This window comes from Hippopotamus amphibius, chromosome 6 (assembly GCF_030028045.1).
Source record: "Hippopotamus amphibius kiboko isolate mHipAmp2 chromosome 6, mHipAmp2.hap2, whole genome shotgun sequence".
NCBI lineage: Eukaryota > Metazoa > Chordata > Mammalia > Artiodactyla > Hippopotamidae > Hippopotamus > Hippopotamus amphibius.
This window is the reverse complement of record NC_080191.1, coordinates 27,155,920-27,179,737: the sequence shown is the minus strand read 5'-3', so window position 1 is coordinate 27,179,737 and position 23,818 is coordinate 27,155,920. Positions and strand designations below refer to the sequence as shown.

The window sequence follows — 23,818 nt, the reverse complement described above, 5'->3', positions numbered from 1 at the left end:
AAACAAAAACCAGAGAGAGGCCCAACTCTAAGACTTTCTGTTTACACCTGAGCCACCGGCGTCCCTCTGCAACAGGCACCTCCAAGCCTGACTGAAACAACAGGGCGCCACTGCTCACTCACTCCCAGGGGGAGGAGCCACTATTGTACCCTCTCCCTCCCGACACACCGATGCTTACAATAAAGGAAGCTCTGCTGGTCACAGAATAATGCAAAAAAACCCAAGGTGAGTAGAAGGACACTTACAGCTGAGACTCTAAGGAAACACAAATATTAGTATCGATCCTATTGAACTGGTCCATTCTGGGATCAGTTCTGATTTTTTTTTTCTCTCTCTCTTAATATATCATAGATAATTAAATGTGCCATTATATATATATTCCATATATATATAATGGAATATTACTCAACCATGAGAAAGAAGAGCATCCTGCCAGTTGCAACAATGTGGATGGACCTTGAGGGCATTATGCTAAGTGAAATAAATCATACAGAGAATGACAAATACTGTATAAGGAATTCCACTTACATATGGAATTTAAAAAAATACAAATTTATAGTGACAAAGAACAGATTGGTGGTTGCCAGGGGCAGGGAGTAGGGGTGGGGTAAATGGGTGAAGGTGGTCAAGAGATACAAACTTCCAGTTATAAGAGAAATAAGTCCTGGGGAAGTAATGTACAGCATGGTGAATGTAGTTAACGATACCGTGTTGTATATTTGAAAGCTGCTAAGAGAGTAAATCTTAAAAGTTCTTATCATAAGAAAACAATTGTAACTTTGCAATGTGATGGATGTTAACTAGACTTATAGCAGTGATCATTTTGCAATATATACATATAGCAAATCATTACATTGTACACCTTAAACTTATACACTGGTATGTCAGTTACATCTCAATAAAACTGGGAAACGATAATGTCACTCATGAATGTACCACTCAGTAAAACAAACAAACAAACAAAAACCAAAACCCAAAACCAAAACCAAAACCAAAAAACAACCAAAAAAACCTAGAACCAAGATGATAACCTACATGCGCCTTTCTTGGTCCTCCTCCACCACTCCCCTGTGCCTCCCCCCACATAATTCTGAATCGGTGTTCCTTTTTCCCTTGTTTTCTTTTTTATTAGAATTATTTTTAACTTTACAAAAATGAGTATCCAGTTGTATGTTATCTTCTAGGACTAACTTTTTTTTTGCTTAATGTTATATTGCTAAGATTCACTCCTAACGTTGCATCACTGTAATTCATTCATTTTGGCTGTTGCATCACACTCTGTGATGTGAACATACCAATGTTTATTCGTTGATCTCCTGACACGGGCTCTTGGATTGTTTGTAAGTTTTGTTATTATAAACGATGGTGTTAAGTATCTCTCCTTTAGAACTGCTGTTCACAAGGGGTGTTGGTGTTCAACTTTATAATACAAAACTGTTTTCCAAATAGTTTTACACTTTTCATTCCCTTCAGCTATGTATAAGAGATCCACCTTGTGGAACCACATTCTCCAAAAGGCTTAGTATTGTCAAACTTTACAAGTTTCTTGTTATTTGAAACAATATAATTTGCTATCACAATTTGTTCTCAATTTGCATTTCCTCCATCACTAATACAGCTGAATATCATTTCAAGTATTTATTTGCCATGCATGTTTCCTCTTCTACAAAATGGGTGGGTGAAATGATGTATGGAAAAAAGATGAAGTTAAAATGTTTCCACATTTCATATACAAAATCAGCTTCAGATTGATTAAGGACTTAGATACAAAAAAGGAAACTTTGTGCTCTTGTTAGAATATATAAGTGATTATGTTTTAGACTTTGGTGTAGGGGAAGGCTTCCTAAGCAAGACATAAAAATTACAGATATATGAATATTGATACATTTGACCATATTGAAGTTGAGAAATTTTATTTATCAAAGGACATATTCAAGACAGTGAAAGGACAAGTTACAAACTGGAAGAAAATATTTACAATACACAACATCATTGCAAGATTAGAATCAAAATAATGTTTATATTAACAATATCTCTAGATCATTAAGAAGAATATAAAAAACAGAAAAATAGGGACTTTCCTGGTGGCGCAGTGGTTAAGACTCCGAGCTCCCAATGCAGGGACCCAGGTTTGGCCCCTGGTCAGGGAACTAGATCCCCATATGTATGCCGCAACCAAGAGTTCGCGTTCCACAACTAAGGAGCTGGTGAGCTGCAACTAAGGAGTCCTCGAGCTGCAACTAAGACCTGGTGCAGGTCAGAAGCCGGTTGCAGCCTGAGACGTCTGGTAGTTGTCTGAAGATTCTTCAATCACTATGTCAAGCAACACAGATGTTTCTCTTTCTTCATATGATGAAGATCAGGGGTCTAAACTTATCCGAAAAGCTAGAGAGGCACCATTTGTCCCCATTGGAATGGCAGGTTTTGCAGCAATCGTTGCATATGGATTATATAAATTAAAGAACAGGGGAAATACTAAAATGTCTGTTCACCTGATCCACACGCGTGTGGCAGCCCAAGGCTTTGTTGTGGGAGCAATAACTCTTGGTATGGGCTATTCCATGTATCGAGAATTCTGGGCAAAACCTAAACCTTAGAAGAGGAGATGCTGTCTTGGTCTTGTTGGTGGTGCTTGCTTTAGTTAGACATCGCACATTGAGGTTATATGTTTATGTTGAAAATAAAATGTTTGGGTCAGACAATTACATGGTAATTTGAATACTGGCTTCCTTTCTTGTAGGCTTGATTTGCCTGGTGACCAGGTTACCAGTGACCAAGTTCAGGGGAGTCGGATTAGCGCAAAAGAAACATGTCACTTTTAAATGCACTTGATAGTGGTACAATGTCCACCTTCTTATGAAATTAGTTCTAAATAGAACAACATGCCAATCCTGACAATGCTCCCAGTTGCTGCAGAATATCATATGCTTTTGATGTAATGTAGGAATCCTATTTACCCCAGTTAATTTAACTTTCTGACTGACTTGTGGACTGACTACTGTTTTAAGCACTGGCTGGCTCTCGAGGAACCCTTTCAGAACAGTGCATGGAATACAACAGTATAAACCTCCTGGCAATATGCGTGTGTGTTTAAACCAAACCTAAAAAGCTGGTAACAGAGCTGCTTTGAAGTAGTATTTATTTCAGAATCATAGTTGTAAACATGAGAATAACTTAATTGTAGATCCCTGTTTAGCTCTTTTGTAATTGCAGAATTATATTTTGCTGCTGTTATATTAGAGTAATTTTTAAATGTCATTTTGAAATAGAAGTTTATATTTAAGTGCTAATGGAAAGGTAAACGAAGAACCCTTTTTAAATGTGTGCAGTATGTTTATTTTCTCTATAAGAATCATAAATGTTTAAATAAGTTGCCTATAATGGAAGTGATTTATGAGCAAGCTGGTTTGGTCAGATATTACACAGACTTTGGTATACTACAGAATGCTTTGTCGTACTTGTGAAATTCTCTTGTCTAACCTGAACTTACATTCCATGGTGATAACATGGTAAATGTAGTGATATTAAAGTAAGTGAACACATCAAAAAAAGAAAAAGAAAAAAAAGACCTGCTGCAATTAAAAAAAAAGAAAAATAGGCAAAAGAAATGGATGACATATTTCTTTTATTTCTCATTATATACTAATCTATTTTTACACTTGGGTACAGTAAGGTAAAATGATTAAGGATCTGAATTATGGATTTAAAGAAAAAAGCCTGGGTTCGAATCTTTGCCCTGGCGCTTATTTATTTTTTTTTTTAAAGAAGTACGTATTTTATTTATTTATTGGCTGCATTGGGTCTTCGTTGCTGCACACGGGCTTTCTCTAGTCGCTGTGAGCGGGGGCTACTCTTCACTGTGGTGCTCAGGCTCCTCATTGTAGTGGCTTCTCTTGTTGCGGAGCACGGGCTCTAGGCACGTGGGCTTCAGTAGTTGTGTCACATGGGCTCAATAGTTGTGGCGCACGGGCTTAGTTGCTCCATGGCATGTGGAATCTTCCCAGGGCAGGGCTCGAACCCATGCCCCCTCCATTGGCAGGCGGATTCTTTGCCACTGCGCCACCTAGGAAGTCCTGTCCTGGCACTTATTAATTACACGATCTCTGGCAAGTGTTCCTAAATGTTCTAAGTCTCAGCGTCCTCAATTGTAAAATGTTTTTGTGCCATCAACTGATGAGTGTTTAAACACAATGTGGTGCATCTATGCAACGGAATATTATTCAGTCACAGAAATGAATGGAGTATTGACATGCTACAACAAGGATGGACCTTGAAAACATTATGCAAAAAGAGGTAAGCAAGACACAAAAGCCTGCATATTGTGTGATTCCGTTTGTAGGCAAATCCATAGACACAGTAGTGGTTACCAGGGACTGAGGAGAGAGGGACAGGGAAAGACTGATAACGGGTGTGGAGTTTCTTTTTGTGGTGATAGAATTCTGGAATTAAATAGTGGTAATGGTTGCATACCCTTGTGAATATACAAAAAACAACCTAACTGTACAATTTAAAATGGTGAATTTATGGTATGTGAATTTTAAAACAAGAAAAAATGTGAGTATTGCATGGGATAACATAGAAATGTCTTAGTATATTGCCTGGCACACAATAACCATGCCTAAATGGTAGGTAGTTTTAAAAAACGCTACTTTATTATCTTCTGCTTCACTTTTCCCCTGGCTATAAATATCTGTCTCCAGAACGTATGTCATTTGACTCGTTTCAAAAATAGGAACAAAATTACTATAATGACTGTTCATGAAAATAATAGTTATCACTTATTGACTGCCTAGTAGGCATCAACCCCAATATTAGATATTTTCTAAAAAATATTCTTGGTAAATCTGCAGAACAATCCTACAAGCTATCCCTATATTACATTTGAGAAAACTGAAGCTCTTTTGCCCAAGATCAAACAACCAGTGGGTCTGGGAATAAAACTAAGAACTTTTAAACTCCTAAATCCATTTCTCTCTACTATACTACATTAGACGAAGGTATAAGTTACTGTGGGGAAATGCTGAAGACTATCAAAGAATGTTATGAAGTTTTATCCAATAATATGTTCATATCCTTTGAAAATAAAGCTGTCTGTATAGCAATAGAATCTTTTTCTTTGAACAGGAAAGTTTTTATTTTATAAATAGACTGCTGCTGATGGTGGTGGCTTTGCTCCTGAAATTCTCCACATCTCCTTCCATACACAACGCAAAAATATGGATGAACTTATCGAATGGAAGAGGAACCAAATTAGTCATTTAAATGTCAGTGCTGTGGATGTCATTTTAATCAAAGCATTTGAAATCCCCTCATCATGATTCTTCACAGCATCTTTCGTAATTAGAAAGAGCTTTGAGCCAATACTATGGTGTTAGAAAAATTTGCAACTGACAGCATAGAAGTGAAATATCATCAATAAAAATACCAGGCTGTGAAATTATTGAGAAATGTTGCCTTCTAGCAAGTTGGCTTCTATGAACAAATCTCCGTAGAGGTTTTATTTTTACTTCAGGCTTTATTTGATCTACTGACAACCATAGGACTTTGAGCTATGGCTGAAGGCATCACACAAGAATAGTTTCTTTCATTAGACGATTCTTCTATTCATTGCACTGAATTCTCACAGACAGTTCTTCATTAGAAGTATGGTGCTTGAGGTCACCATGCCAGAGGAAGCCTCAAAATGAAGCTAAGGTGTTTGAATGGAAAGCAAAGTTTCCTGTTTCCACTTTGACAAACTGCGTTTCACATATAAGAGTCAGTGTTTCAGGAAGAAGAGCTTTTTTCCCCCCATGTATAGCAGAAAGCAGGCATTCCACATCATCGCTGAGTCTCCTGCTTTAAGGAAAAACTAACCTTTGTTGGTACAGTCTGTGGGATGGACACTACACTATTTATCTTCCATGCGCTAACTCATTCATCCAATATCACTGCTGCTCTCCTACAACCAGGAATTGAAGCCTACTGCTGTTAAGTAACATACACAGCTAGTGGGTGCAGGGGTCAAGATTAGAACTGATTTCAGTCTGACCCCCAAATCTAGGCTGCTTTTATAACATTATGTTGCCTCTCAGAGAAACACGTTGGCTAAGCAAGGAAGAATAATATGGGCATAAGGATGACCTAGTTCCTGTTATACAACGCACTCTAAAATGGGATTTTGAAGGATATGTGCTGAATAATTATTCTATTCTAAAATTAAAGCTATTCCTATTTGTACAGTTTAGTAATCTTGATTGTTAGGGGAAAAAAGTCTTCTTTGTCATTCTTTATGTTTCCAGGGAAAAACCGCTGGTTCCTTTTCCCACCGTGTTCTCATTCTCCCCCAAGGGAGGAGGGTGACCACTGGGAGACTGCCGACAGTGTCACATCCAGTGACCCTCCTCCCAGCAGCCCGCCGGGTGTGACGCAGGCCCTTTCTCATCTCAGGTCCTTGCCTGCTGATCCCTCTGCCTGGAACACGCTTTCTCCAGACATTCTGGATCCATCTCTGCCACCCCCAGTGCTCTTTGTTCAGATAGTGTCTTCTCATAAGGGCCACCTGGACCAGCCTATTTGGAATCACAAACTACTCACGCTCCCTGCCCCCGGTCTTCCTGTCCTCCACTGTTTCGTTTTCATAGCAATTAAACTATTTTCTAATGTATATAATTTATTTATTACATTTATTGTTTATTATATTTCTCACCAATTGGAATAAAAGCTCTTGGTGTGTTTAGTTCATACATGCATTCCAAGTGCCTGGGACATATTTGTATAATGAACAAACGAATGAATGTGAAACTACACATTTCTGTATCTCTATTTCCTTCCATTTCTACTTGCAAGCCAATCAGTTATTTACTGCATTCCAATTTTTTTTTTTTTTTTGGAAAGCCCATGCTAAAAATAGCACGGAGCAGGCAGCACACACAAACCTTCAGCTCTATTCAAGCACTTTTCCTATACTACTGACTCGGTAGCTTTGTTATTACAGATGAATGTTTTGCAGTCTACAAATGTCTCCAGCTTTCCAGCTTATAATACCTATTTCCTTCTCTGTATATTATAGTAGAATGAGGAATTTTAAGTTTTCAACTTTAAGTTTTCTATGAAGAAAATGTTCAGCTGTGCCTTATTTTTGGTGATGCCTGCATAGGCTAATGCCAGACAGAGAGAAACAGCTCTAGAAAGGACTTGGGGAAGTGACCACCCAGTGCAGTCCTTTAAAACATTTTTTTAGTCCTCAAATTTTTTCCACACCCACCCCCAGGAAATGAGAATCACATCTTCTTTTAAGGTTATCTAGACAAAGAAGCTCTATTGTCCTCTTCAATAGCTCGTTCCTGGGTCCTTCCTTCAGCTCTAACTTCTGATGGCCGTGTTCAAGTGGGGAGGGTTACACGTAGAGTGCATCGTGGATGCGCGCCACGGTGTACACCTACACTGAAGGTTCCAGCTAAAACAACAGAGAGCTGGCCTAATAACCCCCATGCTCTTGGATATCTTATTTCTTTTCCTTTTATTCTCACATCAGTAAGGTCGATGTTGCTAATGTTTCTCCTTCTGTTTCCCAGATGAGGAAACACCTCTTTAGAGAGGTTAAATGATTCACCTAAGGGTACCAGAACGACTGAATTGCTGCGCAAGTTTCAAACTTCGTTGGCCTGACTCCAAGTGCAATGCATCTCTTCATACGGCAGAGATTTCCCAGCACTCACCCCAAATCCACTCCTCCTGTTATCCACTCACTGTGTTAGAAGTGCCAAGCGAGCCTGTAGCTAGCTGAGGGGAACATACTTCTTAGCCCCCATTGCAGTTAGCTATGGCCTATGCAGTGGGGGGGGGTGACTTCCCCTGGCTAGTTCTTCATCTTCTCTCCCCTTTCCAGAACACTGGATGGTGACATTCAGGACAAGTCTGGGATACTAGAACAGCGTCAACCTGGGTTCCTGGATACCTGCTCTGGACTGTTACATGAGGAAAGAAATAACACATTAAAAAACTTGTTTTTTCTTTTCTTATTTTGGGAGGGCGTTGCCGCTCCGCGTGGCAGGCAGGATCTTATTGCTCCAACCAAGGATCGAAACTGTGCCCCCTACAGTGGACGTGTGGAGTCCTAACCACTGGACCACCAGGGAGTTCCCAAAACTTTGTTCTTTAAGTCACTGAATCTTTTGGGTGTGTTTGTTGTTTCAGCTTATGTTTCTCTAATTTACACAACCCAGATCACCATTTGCTTGAAGAGTTTCAGTGCTGGCAGGTTTACTACTTTTCAAGGCAGTAACGGTTAACTTTTTTTATGTTGAGTCAAAATATCTTTTTCCTATTTCTTCTAGTTTTTCCCTTTAGAGGAAGCAAAATTTCAGTACATTTCTTCATAACAAGTCTGCCAATATTTGACCACAGCTTCAGGGCAACCAAGTGGTCTTTTCTTCAGAGCCTGCATATAAGCGTTTGTGTCTTGTAAACATAAAATGATCACTAAAACTAAAAGTTAACTCTCTCTTAAAATGTGCTATAATTTATGGCATTTAATATCATTTTTTTCTTCTGCTGCTTCTTTTAAAGCCAGGGAGAACAAAGCCATGGAAGAAATTCTCATCAGAGAACTTTGGTTCAGTCCTCTCCCTGATTTAATCTTGCTGTCCAAATGGACTCGGAAAAATCTGATGAAATGGAGGTATTTGGGGGTCACAGGATCTAAACTGACTTTCTATTACAGGTGCTCCCTTGCAGAGAGAGAGAGAAAGAAAGACAGTGAGAAAAGAAGCATGAGCACCTGAGCCTGGGTGTCCACATACAAAATGAAAGCTTCACCGAGATCTGTGAGGAGCGAAGGTGTGTGGATTGAAAAGGCAGCAACTGCTTGCAAAGCTCTAGAGAGTCACTCCTTCCAAGAAGGCAGTCAATGCCTTCCCTGCTCTGTCTTCCTAATGCCACTACGGGAGCCCACCACTCTCAGCCGGACCCTACTTACCTGCCAGATGACCTTTCCCCTTTCAATCTGCAAACACAGCTCCTCACCGGGACGTCCCCACGTCTCCACAGCTGGGAGATACCCCCTGACACCCGGCAGCCCAACATTCCGCCAATTGTTGGTTCTCCCCCAATTTTAAACACTTCACTTAAATTCCCTTAATGTGATTTCACACAAATGTATCTCCTCACTGGGCCAGTCAGCTCAGAGATGTTCTCACCTGCTTGATTCTTATGCTGAAAGGATTACTATATACAATGATGATTCGAGGTGCTTAAACACAAGATATTAAAATAGAGAGTAGTTAACACAAATCACCTTTGAGATGCCTCATGGAAAAGGACAGAGGAGGGACAGGTGAGACAGTGAAGAGAGTGAGCTGGACTCACCGGCTGCCAACCTCACCCCAAAATATCAGTTCGGTGTTTTAAGTTGAAAATATTGGACAGGGTTTATGCTCTATTGGCTGAGAAGGATGCCTGTCCTCTTGCTTAATTTCATCCATCTTCCATCCCCCTAAACTCGCCTTGTTCATCCTGCTTTGACTTGTTTTCCTTCAGACTGACAAGTTACTTCCTTGTCCAGATGCTCCAAAGACACATAAAGAGCTGAGAGTAGCTAAGGGTTCTCTGTCCACTGGAACCGGCTGGCTCAAAACAGGAATGCAGTTCCCTGGGCACAGTGCTGTCCATGTCCTGTAATGGTCTCTTCTGTTTTCATCCGTGCCAACAAAAGGGCCCTTTGTGACTGGAAAGTACACGGGGTATGCGCGCGCGCGCGCACACACACACACACACACACACACGTGAATGAAATGCTAAAACACTTTTCCCAACAAAAACCCGGGGCTGATCCAACCAGTCCTTCTATTCTAAAGGTCAGTAACTGAAAGCAAAAGGTTGTCACTGGCCTCCGCTGCGTCTGAAGCCGTCTTCAAAGATAATATCGACTTCCTTCTGTGAGCAGGCATCACCCCCTCCCGCCGTCTGCTCTGCCTCCGTGAGATCGCCAGTCATCTCTTCGTCTTCATCCGCGCCCTAACAGAGGTCAGAAGGCGGTAAGAAAAGGATGCAGAATTTGATCTCCTTTCAGGAAATCCCAGTTTGTCCCCAGTATGTCGTCTCCTTCTTTGTAAAGTGCAGCTACAGATGCAGGGAAGCCTTCCCAGAGGAGGCTGCAGGGCTCCCCATTTGCAGGACTTTGTTCTTTTTAGTCACTCGGGTAACAGATTGATTTAACATCTGCCTCCTCCTTTACACTCTTCTCAACAACCAGTCCTCTCCCACTCCAACTGAATTTCTATTTTCAGGCCTCTGTAGAAACTTCCCTTTAACTCACGTTAAAGCTGCTCTTGCTGTCCACAATGTCCCTCAGTAGTACGTGCCTCCAGTATATGCTTTGAAAACTTTCTACTGACTTTTCCCATTTGCACCCACAGAAGGAATTCCCATTTGCCTTTCAATGTCCAATTTTTCCTTTCCTGACAAAATAAAGATAGAAAAGGAAGGTATGCAGCTATGATTAAATCGAGTGAATGCTTCAGACACTTTGGAGTTCATGCTGGAGCGGAGGACTGGGAGAATTTTACCATTGGCAGTTGTACACAATGGTTATTCATATCCTATCTTTTTTTCTCTCCCCATCTCTCCAGAGACATCTCTAAAGGCTCTTATTTTGATCAGAAAAAAAGGGAAGGAAGATGCAGAGGAAAAAGAAAAGAGATAAGATGGTTTAGCAATAAAATGGAGAGGCCAAGGGACTTCTAAGGAGAGAGGTGAAGATGTTTTAGCTTTAAAGTTGTAGAAGTTGCTGTGATACAAATACCCATCATTTTCCCTAGACCTTCAGTTAAGTTGCCTTCACATCCAAAGATTGGCTGAGTAGTTTGTTTGGCAACTCTGTGAATGTGGCAGACATCCACGGCTGGTTTCACGTGGTGTGGACCGGATTCCTCACACGCAGGGAAGTCACTCTGTAAACAAAACAATCCAGCTGAAGCAGATCAGATAAAGAAGTGACCATATTACCCTAAAACCTTCAGAAACTCAGATTACTCTTGACACGGCATTGGACTTTCCATACATTGTGGAGTCAGGATATCTGATTGCGTAGATCAAACACAAGAACCGCCTAGCACCAGTATGTAGAATAAATATTTTTTAAAATATAAATGCACATCTCCAGAGTATGCGTGTATGTGTATGTAATGCAGGCTTTTTACACGTAGATGAGTTTCTTTTTACCCTATCCCCCGAATAAGGAAACAACTAAGTCAAAATTCCAGCTGGTTATTTCTGGAAATCTTGTACCAGAGGAATACAGTTGTTTGGCTGTTTTCTTGAGGACAGGACGTGGGAATGAATAGCCAGGAAAGAGTGATGACAGGCTACCTTATTCACCCCCGCACCCTAAAAGCCAGGAGCAGAAAGCCACCCTCAAAAAGACATTTTTCTCCCTGGAAAATCACCACAGCATCATCATGAACCAAGATACCTTTTTAAGGCCTGCCATGCTCACGAGTGTATGTTCCTGCCACATACAGTGTGAGGCACTGCCCACAACTCACTTCACGGACAGGGACAGGTGCCTTGATCTATCAATGAAAATGGTTCCTGAGAATCCGGGATGGAGGAAATTATCCTCTTTTATAACCCTCGGAGTTTCCCTTTCCCCTCAGTCTCAACACACACACACACACACACAGATCACAATGAACAAAGTTTTAATAGATGACCCTTTATACAGTTTGTTTAAATCTTAACACTTTGTCAAAATTTGATAAACTTTTGCAAATGCTCTGAAATATCCTAAGTAAAAGCATTTCTTTTTTGACTCACAGAGGCTAAGGCTGGACAGAAACCTCACACTTTCAGGCCAGTCTTAAGTGAAAAAGGAGTAGTTAGGCTTTCACGTGATCTGATCTGGGGGGGATCAGAGGACCAATGCCCTCTGCACAGGCTTGTGATCCACGGATGCATTTCTACCAAATGAGGTGCATTTCTCTGAGTTCAAGCATCATTGCCTGTCAGAGTCTCCTGTGGGGAGTAACCCCTTAGGAAGAGCTCATCATGGACCCCTCTCCAAATGAAAGCTTTCTAGTGGCTCTCCATCTTTTCAGAAGGAGGCAAAGTCCTTTCCCGGGTGTGCCTGGTCTTTCACTGCCCGCCCCCACAGCAGCTGGTCCAGTTCTCAGGAACTGGAGACAGTCCTCTGAAGGGCACCCTTTCAAGCCCACGTCAGTTCCTGGCACCTGTCCCTCCCTCCCTGCCAGCAAGGCCACTTCCTTTGCTGCCAGGAGATTAACTGCAGCTCAGCAGAGCCCAGCGGCCCGCACGGCACAGACGTGTGTGTCTTTACTCATCCTGCCTGTGTTTGTTCCCTCTTCTTTTGTGAGGTAGCATAGCAACCCGGCACATCATACCTTCCACACACCCCGCCCACGATTTTCTCTTCATCCTGCTATTAACAGTCACCTTCCCCTACATGGCCCGGACTCTGTAGGTCCCAGGATGAGCCCTGCCCTCCCTGCCCCTGTGCCTTTGTGCACGTTTCCTTGCCTAAAATGCCCTCAACCCTGAAGACTCTGCTCAAGCACTGCCTCTGGCCTTCCTGAGTGTAGTTGATTACATCTGCTTCTGTGTTTTCGTTAGCACCATGAACAAACACTTACAGCATTTCTAGTATCATAGGGTTTTGTTGTTATTTCTTGTCTCTTCCTCTAGGTTTAGTTACCTAGAATAAGGACCATGATGGCTTGTATATCCCCCAGAACCTATAATAGTGCCTGGTGCCTGATACGTAGGTACGGGTTAAATCCATAAGATATAATAGTTGCTGACACACTAGTGAGAGTTACAGCTTTTATGGGTGACAACGACCTATAATTAAGCTCTTCAAAATTAAAGTTGGAAAATATCCAACCCAGTATTTCCTCTAAACTCCACATTCCTAGGTCCAATCATGCTTATTAATATCGCTCTTGAATATCTTTCAGGATGTTCAAACAATATGCCCCAAACTGAACAAATGTTATCCCTCAGTTGCATCTTTCTGGTTTTCCCCATTTCAGTTAGTGGCAACCACATGCTTTCGGTTGCTGAAGCCAAATATTCTGGAGTTGTCCCCAACTCATCCCTTCCTTCTACATTCACATCAGTGCATTAGCTGATCATGTTGGCTTTTCCTTCAAAACATCATTCATTCCACTCCTACCTTGGTACAAGCCACCGTGCTTGCTCACCTTCATTGCAACAGCCTCCACACTGGTTCACCCTCACTTACATCCCACCGCTGCCTCATGGTCGATTTTCAACATGGCAACCAGAGTGGTCCTTCAAAATAGTATCATATCCCTTCTCTGCTCAAAACTCTCCAATGGCCCTTTTGTTCCCTGCTTTCCCTCCAGCACCTGCACAGGTAGGTAATAAATATTAGCTGATTGAATAAATTAAAGTTCAAGCCTTAGTATAAGAACAGATGCCAAGACATTGCAATTAGTTGTTTGATCACTTAGTAAGGTATATAATATGGATTCACTACATTTTGGATATAATCATGTTTTTAATATCACCAAAATATTCCAGAAATATCTGGGTACCACAGATAATCTCTTTCTGTCTACAAAATAGCCATTTGGTCCTGATCAGTCACATAGCTCTCAGGCCGTTGGTTTCTTCAGCTTTTAAAGGAGGGAATTGAATTCGAAGTTTTGTTTTGTTTCGTTTTGCTTTGCTTTGCTCTGCTTTTGGCCACACTGTGTGGCATGTGGGATCTTAGTTCCCTGACCAGGGATTGAACCCATGCCCGCTACAGTGGATGTGCAGAGTTCTAACAACTGGACCGCCAGGGAAGTCCCTGAATTCAAAGATTTTCATAATCTCTTGCAATTTAAAATGTCTATGATTTTTTGTGTGAACTTCAGCTCTTTCCCTTTCTCAAAACACAGATGCACTTGCCCTTCCTGGATAGCTCTTTTTTTTTTTTTTTTACCAAGAGGTAAATCACAGCAATTTATTTTCTCGGAGAATATAGATAGACAGGACATAAATCTATTTTTTTAAATTGATTTCTAAGTGACTTGCAATCCATCCCCTTTTATATTTCACTTCAAGGATAACTCTTTTTTTTTTTTTTTTGGTCTGCTTTCAGATTGAAAGTTTGGGATTGACACATATACACTGCTATATTTAAAATAGATAACCAATAAGGACCTATTGTAAAGCACAGGGAACTCTGCTCAATACTCAGTAATAACTTAAATGGGAGAAGAATTTGGAAAAGAATAGATACATGTATATATATAACTGAATCACTTTGCTGTACACCTGAAATTAACACAACATTGTTAATCAACTATATCCCAATATAAAATATAAATTTAAAAAAAATGTTCTAGTTAACTTCACAGAAGAAACCTTCAGAGACTCCAGGAGAATAATTCGGGCCTGGTGGGTAGGGCAGGAGCGTGGACCTAACCGAGATGAAACCAACCTCCTGGGCCAAGTGGGACAGAGGAGAGAGTGTGAGAGACTGACTCTGAGGGCAAACCTCGTCCCTGCCACTCTGTCCCCTTTTCTTCTCTTGAGATCTGGGATGGGGGCTTACGGAAGTGTCCTTGACTTTGAAAAGTAATGACAAGGAATGAATTTTCAAGTGCAGCTCATTCACACTTGTTTGAGAGATTGTGTTTGTACTGAAAGCTGTTTTAACACCGAAGTTGTCTGAGGTAATTTGTTCAGTGGTATATTTAGACAGGAAGCTAATATAAGATGAAGTCATTGCTGTCAACTCTATCAGGTTTTTAAGTGATTGGGTGGAAAGGTGGCTCACCCGGCCTTTGGGTGGAAAATTCTGAAAACAAATCAAATGGGAAGTTTATTTAAAAACTTCACCTTTCAGTATTTTAAAATTAAATAGAATTCGCTTTTCAAAATATTTATTGTGTAGGTTTCAAATGCAACTCCTTATAACCTGCAATTACTTGTGTGTGACTCTTAAATTCATCATTTGAGAATAGGAAAATTGCCAGTTTATGTAATTTTAAACTTTAATAATTTCAGCTCTCATTCGCAGTCAGAAGATAGAAAATGGCATACAAAAGCAAGGCAGTTCAAGTTTCTCAGCCTCAGCCCAGCCACTAACCCTCATCACGAAGTGTTCAGAACAATTTTCCAACTCATTGACAACATTCTCCAGTTTCTGCTGAGTGATTTTGCAAATTGCTTCCATCACCCCTGCTCCAAGTCCCTCCAAACAGTGTGCCTTCAATGAGTAAACATTCACTGCTTGCTTCTGTCACGCCCAAACCCCAAGTTAATAAAACTTGAGTGTGCACTTGAGCTTGTAAAGACCAGACCTAGAGAGAATGGCTTATAGACTGTTTATGTCTTTAATACTAATGTCGTACATAATAATAGTAGCAAAAAATTGTGGAACTGCAGAAATGTATCGTGTAAGTAGTAAAAATTCTTCCTCTCCCTCTCCCTACTAACCCAAGGCTCACATCTGGGATAACTACAGTTATCAGTTCAGGATCTTTGTGAAATTTTTCTCTTTTCAAAAACAACTCAAAACACTTACTTATACACACACAGTATACACAAATATGAGTTCCCTCCCTTCCTTCTTCCCTCCTTCCCTCCCTCCCTTTCTGTCTTCCTTCTTTCCTTTTCCTCCCTCCCTCCCTCTCTTCCCTCCTTCACTTTCTTTCCAAATATTTGATCCAGCAATAGTCATAATCCTGCCAGTTCCTTTCAACAATCATCTTAGAGATCCTTCCACAACAGCATATACAAGTTTGCCCCATTTCTTTAATTGACTCCCAATATTCCAAAGCACAAATATACTATAATTCATTTAATCATTCTCCTATTGTTGGGCATTTAGGTTGTCACCAGTTTTCAAGGTTACCAATAATGTTGCAAATGTGGGAAGAAGGAAGGAAGAAAGCAGGGGCAAAGAGCAAGAAGAGAATCAGTCCACACCATTACATCCTCTAAGACCTAATGGCAAAGCACAGCATCATGTTCAGTTGGACCTTTGATAACTGAGAGCTGATCTCAGGCCACTACACTTCAGATGTCATGCTGGCAGGCCCACCAGCTGGCTACAGGTCACTGCCTCGTGGGTGTGCAGAAGCTATGTTCTACTCAAGCAGGCAAAAGAAGCTGTGGCCCCTGCAAACTCACTGGCCCCTGAAGCACGTATAAAAGACCTTCCTTCTGTGTGTGGGAGGGCTCCTTGGCCAGTCCCCACTTCAGCACACCCTCCGGTGTTCCATTAAGAATTCTGATGCCAAGCAGACTCACAGATAAAGAGAACAAATTAGTGGTCACCAGTGGGGAGAGGGAAGCGGGGAGGGGATTAAGAAATATGAGCTACTATGTATACAATAAATAAGCCACAAGGATATGTTACACAATACAAGGAATACAGCCAATATTTTATCAATATAATAACTATAAATGGAGTATAACCTTAAAAATTGTGAATCGCTACGTTGTACACCTGAAACTTATCTAATGTACATCAACTATATCTCAATAATAAGAATAATAAAAGACTCTGATGCCATTGGGTTTCTGAAAAGGCCTGAGGTTTCTGCCCGCCTAGAGTCCACTCAGAACCGTGGGGTCAGTTCATTCCACCCAGACTTCTTGTCCTTGTCACTCGGACGCAGCCCCCAATGCAAGCCCTCTGCTCACCCAGGCGTCCTGCTCCGCCTCTCATTTCCTCCTTCCATGGCTGTCCCCACACCCAGCTCTTTCCACCGCTCCTCTTGCACCACGTGAAGGGGTATCGGAGGCCTCTGCACCCTCCATCTTCTCACAGAGCAGCTCCTCCCACTTCTTTCATACTGACACCTGCCTACCTGAAGAAAGCGTCATGAATCTGGTCTTTTCAGGGGTCACGTGGAGGCCGCTCATCTTTCTTCATCTTCCCCATTTCTGGGTTTGGGTCTGGAAATGGAACGAGGAAGAAGAGATCAGAAGTGAGAGGAGAGCTGGCATTGCGAACACTGTTCCTAGTCTCCGCTGTAGAGGCTCCTGCCGTGGGGCTAGACCATTCCCTGCCGTCCTCGGCGCGCTCAGCTTCCAGTGCTCGGTCAGTCCTCCGGAGTTACGGGAAGCTTTGGTTCCTGTGCGCGTCATAACCTTAAGTCCCACCTGCACCCTGGGAGACTCCGCTCACAAGGCGGGGGACTCGGAACGTGGGGTCCTATAGGCCCCTGACGTCCTCCACTTCAGGCGTTGTCAGCCCCGCTCCCCGTTTCCATCATCCTCGCCCAGGCACACGCTCTCATCGAATCGCACCGCCCTCCTCCCGGATCTTCGGCTCCCACATCTCACCCTCCTCCTGGCTCCCTCACCCCCACGCCCGCCACACCTGCTCTGCAGCATCGTCGTGACCCTCACACTACGTCCTGAGTCCACAGCCTCTGCCTCATGCTCACCTTATCTCTCAGTCTTACGAGCCTTTGTTCACATTTATTCTTTACTTTCTATCCTCCCTCAACCTGTGCTCAAATGCTTGTCCAAAAGCCAGCCACCTTCCACCTGAACTGTTTCAATATCTTTGGAAGGGCCTTCCCACTTCCAGTCTTTTCTTTGCACATTCACTTTAACCTATGTCCCCGGGGTGCCTTGAACACTCTGTCCTGGGGCGGGAAACCTAGACTTCCTCTCTCCTGTTCTCCCACGTGACTGAGGACAGCTCTACCGTACTGACATCCCCGTCCAGTCTCACTGCACTTGTCCTCTGTTTTTCAACAGTCTGCCTTTGGCCTTTTTCTCCTCACCTTCATGGAGATCTAGGGCTGTCTGTCATTTCCAGAACATCTTCATTTCCTAGATCCAGGATTCTTCAGAGGTTAGTTCCAAGTTCTCTTATGATATTTTACATCTTGAACACTGAAATTAAAATGGGACAAATTGACTTTGGCAATTACAGCTTTCAAACAAAGCCACAAAATGGAAGACCTAGGAACATGAATAACAATTATGATGATAATACCTCATAGCTATATACCACCTTTACTATTCACAAAGGCATCTCTCTCTATTATCCTACGTGATCCTTCTACTAGTTCAGGAAGTAGCACTCTTTCCTTTTTATAGATGAAAAACTGAAGCACAGAGATGTAAAGTGACTTTGTTTAAGTATCTGGTTTAGGAGCAGAAGCTTGGCGTTCCAAATGCCAAGCACAAGATTCTTAAATCTAAATCATATGCTTCCTTTCATACCTTGTTGGCTTAAAATATGTATATCCACGTTTACTCCATAGGGGAGAAAAGGCCAGCAAGGCTTGAATTAAAGTCTAAGGCTTTGTGACCTGGAAAACCCCCTGTCCTTAGAGGTAATAGTCTAGGGACATCATGAGTTTCTCCTATCCTTGAACCATCCTAAAGTTCAAGCAAGGGCATGGTTATCAAAACACCAGCTCTAATTTTAGATGGGACAAGGGGGGAACAGGCAGAGATGTGAGGTTTAATCAAAAGTGCTATCATTTAGGGATGTTACTAAGTCAGTTATCAGGCTCCCCGTGGGTCTGGCACATCTGACCTCATTATCTGGGGAGCACATGATGCTGGATCCCAGCTTCTGGTCACCGGGCAGATGACTCAGAGCCATGGCTGCTGAAAGCCTGTTGGAAACAGAATTCCAGGACTCAATAGGAGCCAAGAAATCCTTCCACACACTCTCTAAATAGCATGTGGTAACTACTTATATCAAACCAGAACAGCACCTGGGTTTTTTCCCAAGCTATTAAGTGTGGGTGCTCAGAAGATGGAATAAATGCCTTATGAAGAACATTTATCCTGTTTTTAGAGTCTTCTTACAGGTGCCTTTAGAAAGCAAATTCACCTGTTTTTTTGTTTGATTTTGTTTGTTTAATTTTTATTTTTATATTGGAATATGGTTGATTCACAGTGTTGTGTTAGTTTCAGGTGTACAGCAAAGGGATTTAGTTATACATATACATATATCTATTCTTTTTCAGGTTCTTTTCCAATATAGGTCATGTCGAATAGAGTTCGCTGTGCAACACAGTAGGTCCTTGTTGATTATCTATTTTATATATAGTAGTGCAAGTTCACCTGTTTTTAAGGTGAACTTTGTTACAAAAAGCCCAAGGTGGGGGTAAAAACAGTTTAACAACCTGAGTGAGTACTTGGGGCTAGGTCTGAACCCATAGGGTATACAATCATCTCCTTAGAGAGCAAGGTGACTCCTGCCCAGAGCTGTGGGAGTTGATACTTCAGCCACCTGAGGCCAGAGGCATAGTTAGCCAGAAGATTTCAGGTGGCTTCAACCACAAATTCATCACTACAGCAGATTTCACTGCAACTGTGCAGGTAAACCTCATTCCCAGCAAACACGATCCCTATTTTGGGTTGCCTTGAATATACACTAGCTCTGGGAGTGTGGACCCAGACTTGGAAAGTCCCGGAGTCTTCTCCAGCTCTGAGAAGGTTGGGAAGCCCAGGTCCAAGCTGGAAGATGCTGTGAGAAATAGGACTGCCCTTTGGTTATCCTGGTTTTGGCATTAGGCAGGGTTCTAGGCAGTCACTGCCTTCTCTGGTTTCTAGGGACTCCTCCGGCTCTTGGGAAACTCAGCCTCTTCCCCAGAAGGACTTCAGGGGATGTGTTTTAGGACTGCTGGGGTTTGATAGAGGCCTGGAAAGGCCATAATGGAATTGGACTCCATGAGTCTGGGGGGACTGGGATGCCTGTGATGTTGGTGCTCTCTCCCTGGCTGTTCCCTCTGGGGGGACCTGTGCCTTAGTCGTTGAGGGTCACTGTGCTTGGACCCTTCCCATCACACAAGAAGGTGAATACTCTCAAGAATGCTTGAAGCATCAAAGGCCTTACAATTTAGATTCTGGAAGACGTTAGAGTGTTCCCTGACTGAACACTGGTGACCGGAGAGGTCTATGAGCATCAGGCTCACTTCCTCTTAGGCCTCGACCAGGTAAAACTATTCAATCTTGATGGGAAATAAGTTCCTAAAGAGCAATCCTCCCCGCCGCCACAAGTGACAATGCCTTTAGCTATCTGTCTAAAAAAGTGGTTATTAATGAGGGGTAAATCCATCCTCAGATTAAACCTTCCTCCTGGAAGCTCAAGTATACGCACGATACATGAGCTGTTGCCCCATTTTCTCGGAGGAACAGCCTCCCACATCTCTCTGAGAACCTGAAATAGCCCGAGGCACATGCCATTCTTTATCTGCTTAGGAGCCTGGGCCAGGAAACTCAACACAAAACAGTGTTGATTTGGATTCTAGTTCTCTACTCATTAAGGAAGCACGTTGTGGAAAAGATTAAGTTGACCCAAGGGCACAGTGGCTTCCCTCTGCCCTGACCCTGTGGACCATCGAGCCCTCTTGCTCTAAGTGCCAAGGGACCATGCAGCAGGGCTTCTATGGGACCCGGGGGGTTGGAGCCTCCCTCGGTCTCTCTGGCTTATCGTACTTTATACTATAAGCACTTATTTATGTATATACTTATGGACGACCTCTAGATATTTGACTGCCTAAAAGGTTCACAGTGCAGTCTGAAGGAATTAAAAGTAGATTTTAAAAAGCATAGTCACTTTTAAAATCTATTTGGCAGTTTCTTTAAAAATTAAGTACACATCTATCCTACGACCCAACAATTCCACTCCTTGGTGTTTACCCAAGAAAAATGAACACTTACGCCCACTTAAAGCCTTGTATAGGAATGTTCTAGGCAGCTTTATTTATAACAGACAAAACCTGGAAACAGCCCAGATGTCCTTCAAGAGAAGAATGAATAAGCAAACAGCGGTGCCTTTGTGCACGGAATACAGTTTAGCAATGAAAAGAGGTGAACTACTGGTTCCGCCAACAACATAGACAAATTCCCCCAATATTATGCCGAGTAAAAGAGGAAATATTATGTTGTGTTGTGCATGCTGCGTGCACAAAAAGAATCCCCGCAGTGTGATTCAGTTTCGATGAAATTCTAGGCAAAATGAACTCATGATAATAAAAATCAGATCCGTAGTTGTTTGTGGTGGGGGTGAAAGGGTGACCGGGAAGGGGCACAGAAGAGCTCTCTAGGGCGCTAGATATGTGCCGTGTCTTCATATGGATTAGTCAAAACTGTTTCAGTGCTACACTTAAGATCTGAGCATTGTAGATCTTATGTTACAGCATTCCAGAGCTATAGAAATAAAAAGAAAATGTGAATTTAAAGATTTCAGGGAGACTACTCCCAGGTATTGTTCAAAATTGGCTACTGCAGGAATCAACGTTTCTTTGAGAACATCAAGAGTCATGCTTTAGGTCCTAGGAGGGCACCTTATGATTCCAGGATTCATTCATCCCTTCATTCCACAGATTCATCCCTTAGCTCCTGTTCCATGCCAAGTACCGCTCCCAGCAGAACAAAAAAGACAGGGTTCTTGCTGTTTGGGGGCTTACATTCTAGTGGGGAGGAGACAGGAAAGAAACAAGTAAACGAAAATGAGCAAAGTTGGTTTTAGATACTGAGACTTGTGATAAAGAACATAAAATGGGGTGATGTGATGGAGAGTGGCTGGGATGAGAGATGGGCATATTCAGTTTGCGTGGTGAGGAATGTCTCCATGAGAGGGTGATATTCTAAATGATCAGGAGCCAGTCACACAAAAATAAGGAGCAGAACATCCAAGACGGGGACATAGCAGAGCTCCTCCAAATGTCCCACGTGTGATTGGACCAATTGGTTCCAATTTCTCCAAATCCTCACCAACACTTATCTTTTTTTTTTTTAAATAACAGTCATTCTAACAGGGTAAGGTGAATGTGGATAATGTTATGCGAGGTGAATAAATTCTTGAGATCTGCCGTCAACTCAGTGGCTATAGTTACAATACTGCATTATACGCTGAGAAATCTGTAGAGAGTCTATCTCAAGTTAAATGCTCTTACCATGAGTGCACACACACACACAAGATACAAAAAACCTTGTATCAAAGTGACGCAGCAAAATTTATAACTGATGCTTGGAGAATTTCTTGCCTGAATGGTAAACTTTCTGGAGGTGAGATGCCCCTCAGTCTTCTGAAGAAATCCTTTTTCAGCACATTCTGATCTGAGGAAGAACGCTAGGTCTGCAAGAATGCTGCAAATAAGATCATTGGCAATCCTTCTCTCTGGTCACTGTCTATTTACTCCATCATAAATGACCAGATTTGTTTTGACTTCTTTAGGGAAGCCTCTTAAAAATATTGCCAACTAGATCTCACATCTTCAGGTTCCCCCTGGAAATACCAGCTACCCTTAGGACATCCTGATACCCTATTTTAGGTGTTTGAATGTTGGACCAAAATCTCTAGGGTTGAACAGCACTTTTCTCTTGTTTTTTGATTGAATGTGTTCCAATTCATGAAAGAAAAAAAAAACCCGCAAACAGTTGCAAGCTTGAGCAGGGAAGCTGAGTTTTCATCCACGATTTTTTAAGGATTCTAATTAGAGGATAAGACAGGGAATTTTGAAACTATTGATGGGATAGTTTCTAATTCAGTGGGTGCACCATATGTAGTACTATATTTGTAAGGGAGTAGCCCAAATCCTGAGAAATACTCAGCTCATTTCATGGAAAAGCTGCCAAAAGTTTTCCTAGACATTGTTGCCTTAACCCTCATAAACTGACAGTCTCAATGGTCTCCCTGCAGAAGCCACACTTGACCTTACTTCAAATCTCAGACTGTGGAAAGCTGACCTGACACTTTTCCTTCCAAATTCTCTTACAAATCACTACGTTATCTGAGCATCCTGTGCTAGGAGATCCAGTGTCCAACCAAATATTTTGTTCTATTTGTTTAACTAATATTTATTGTTGTAATTTTTATAAATACCCATTGGTACACTCTCTTTCACTTTATATTTGTTTATGATAGAGTTTTATCCCTCTGTGTGTAATGATTAGGATAAGGGAGAAAAACAGGCACAGCTTCATTACGATTGGTGATGTAATCCTTACGGACTAATGATAATGTAGAATCTAACTTGTAAATCAAACTGTAACTCACTTTGTGGGCTCAGTCATCCGTAAATGTTCCAATGACTAGTTTTTCTCTTCCAGCAACTTAGAGCGGGTTTGAGGAACACTAGAGAGGCTTATTAGCTGTTGAATGTAGACGCAAGGCTGTGGAATTCAAGCCCAGTGCAAAAATGAGTGAGTTTATCATGTTCCTTGTCTAGACAGAGCAAGACTTCTGAGACCTGTCTCTGTCCAACATTTCTTTGAGAGGTTGAAAGGCAGATGTCCAGGATACAACTACATATAAGACGGCTGAGGCCATAGTTCCCTGGGGAAAGCCAAATGGAAAGAATATTTGCCTCCAAAAGACTAAAGACGAAAACGTTTCTTCCTTCCTCCCTCCTTAATGTCCCTCTTTCTCTCTCTCTTTCTCTTCCTCCCTCCCTCCCTCCCTTCCTTCCTTCCATCTCTCTGTCTCTGACAATCTCTCTCTTTTCTAGATCCTACTCAAAATAACCTTGGAAAAAAGTTCTCAGCAAATAGGAACTCAGTGAATATTTTGTTAGTGACTATGGAGTGAAAGAGTTTGGGGGCAAATGGAAACCTGGACGGGAGGACACATTGGTTTCGACTTCAATGCTGACATCTTGCAGTTGATGCAGTTCTGTGTAAAAGGGTTAGCCATTGTGCCCAGATTCAGTAAGAAAGAGGACAATAACCAATCGCTGTTTTCTGAGAAGGTGAGAGGGAAGCAGTGCTCTGAGAGGGGGAGCCGTGGTGGAAGGGAGACTCCACACCACTGTTGGAATTGCAGTAGAGTGCAGTTACTGCTGTGGATGCGGGAGCCAAGCTGCCCAGGCTCACATCC

The 23,818-nt window shown here is 42.1% G+C and overlaps 1 protein-coding gene across 1 annotated transcript; it reads left to right on the top strand.

The window, feature by feature from the left end:
* Positions 1 to 2,309: 2,309 nt before the first annotated feature.
* LOC130855908 (HIG1 domain family member 1A, mitochondrial-like) lies at positions 2,310 to 2,648 on the top strand. Its single transcript, XM_057739985.1, has one exon. It carries the CDS (start codon positions 2,316 to 2,318, stop codon positions 2,595 to 2,597), a length of 282 nt encoding a protein of 93 aa, XP_057595968.1. The 5' UTR covers positions 2,310 to 2,315; the 3' UTR covers positions 2,598 to 2,648.
* Positions 2,649 to 23,818: the final 21,170 nt, after the last annotated feature.

Coding starts and splice junctions, on each gene's coding strand:
- LOC130855908 (XM_057739985.1), top strand. CDS start 2,316: ATGTCAAGCAACACAGATGTTTCTCTTTCTTCATATGATGAAGATCAG.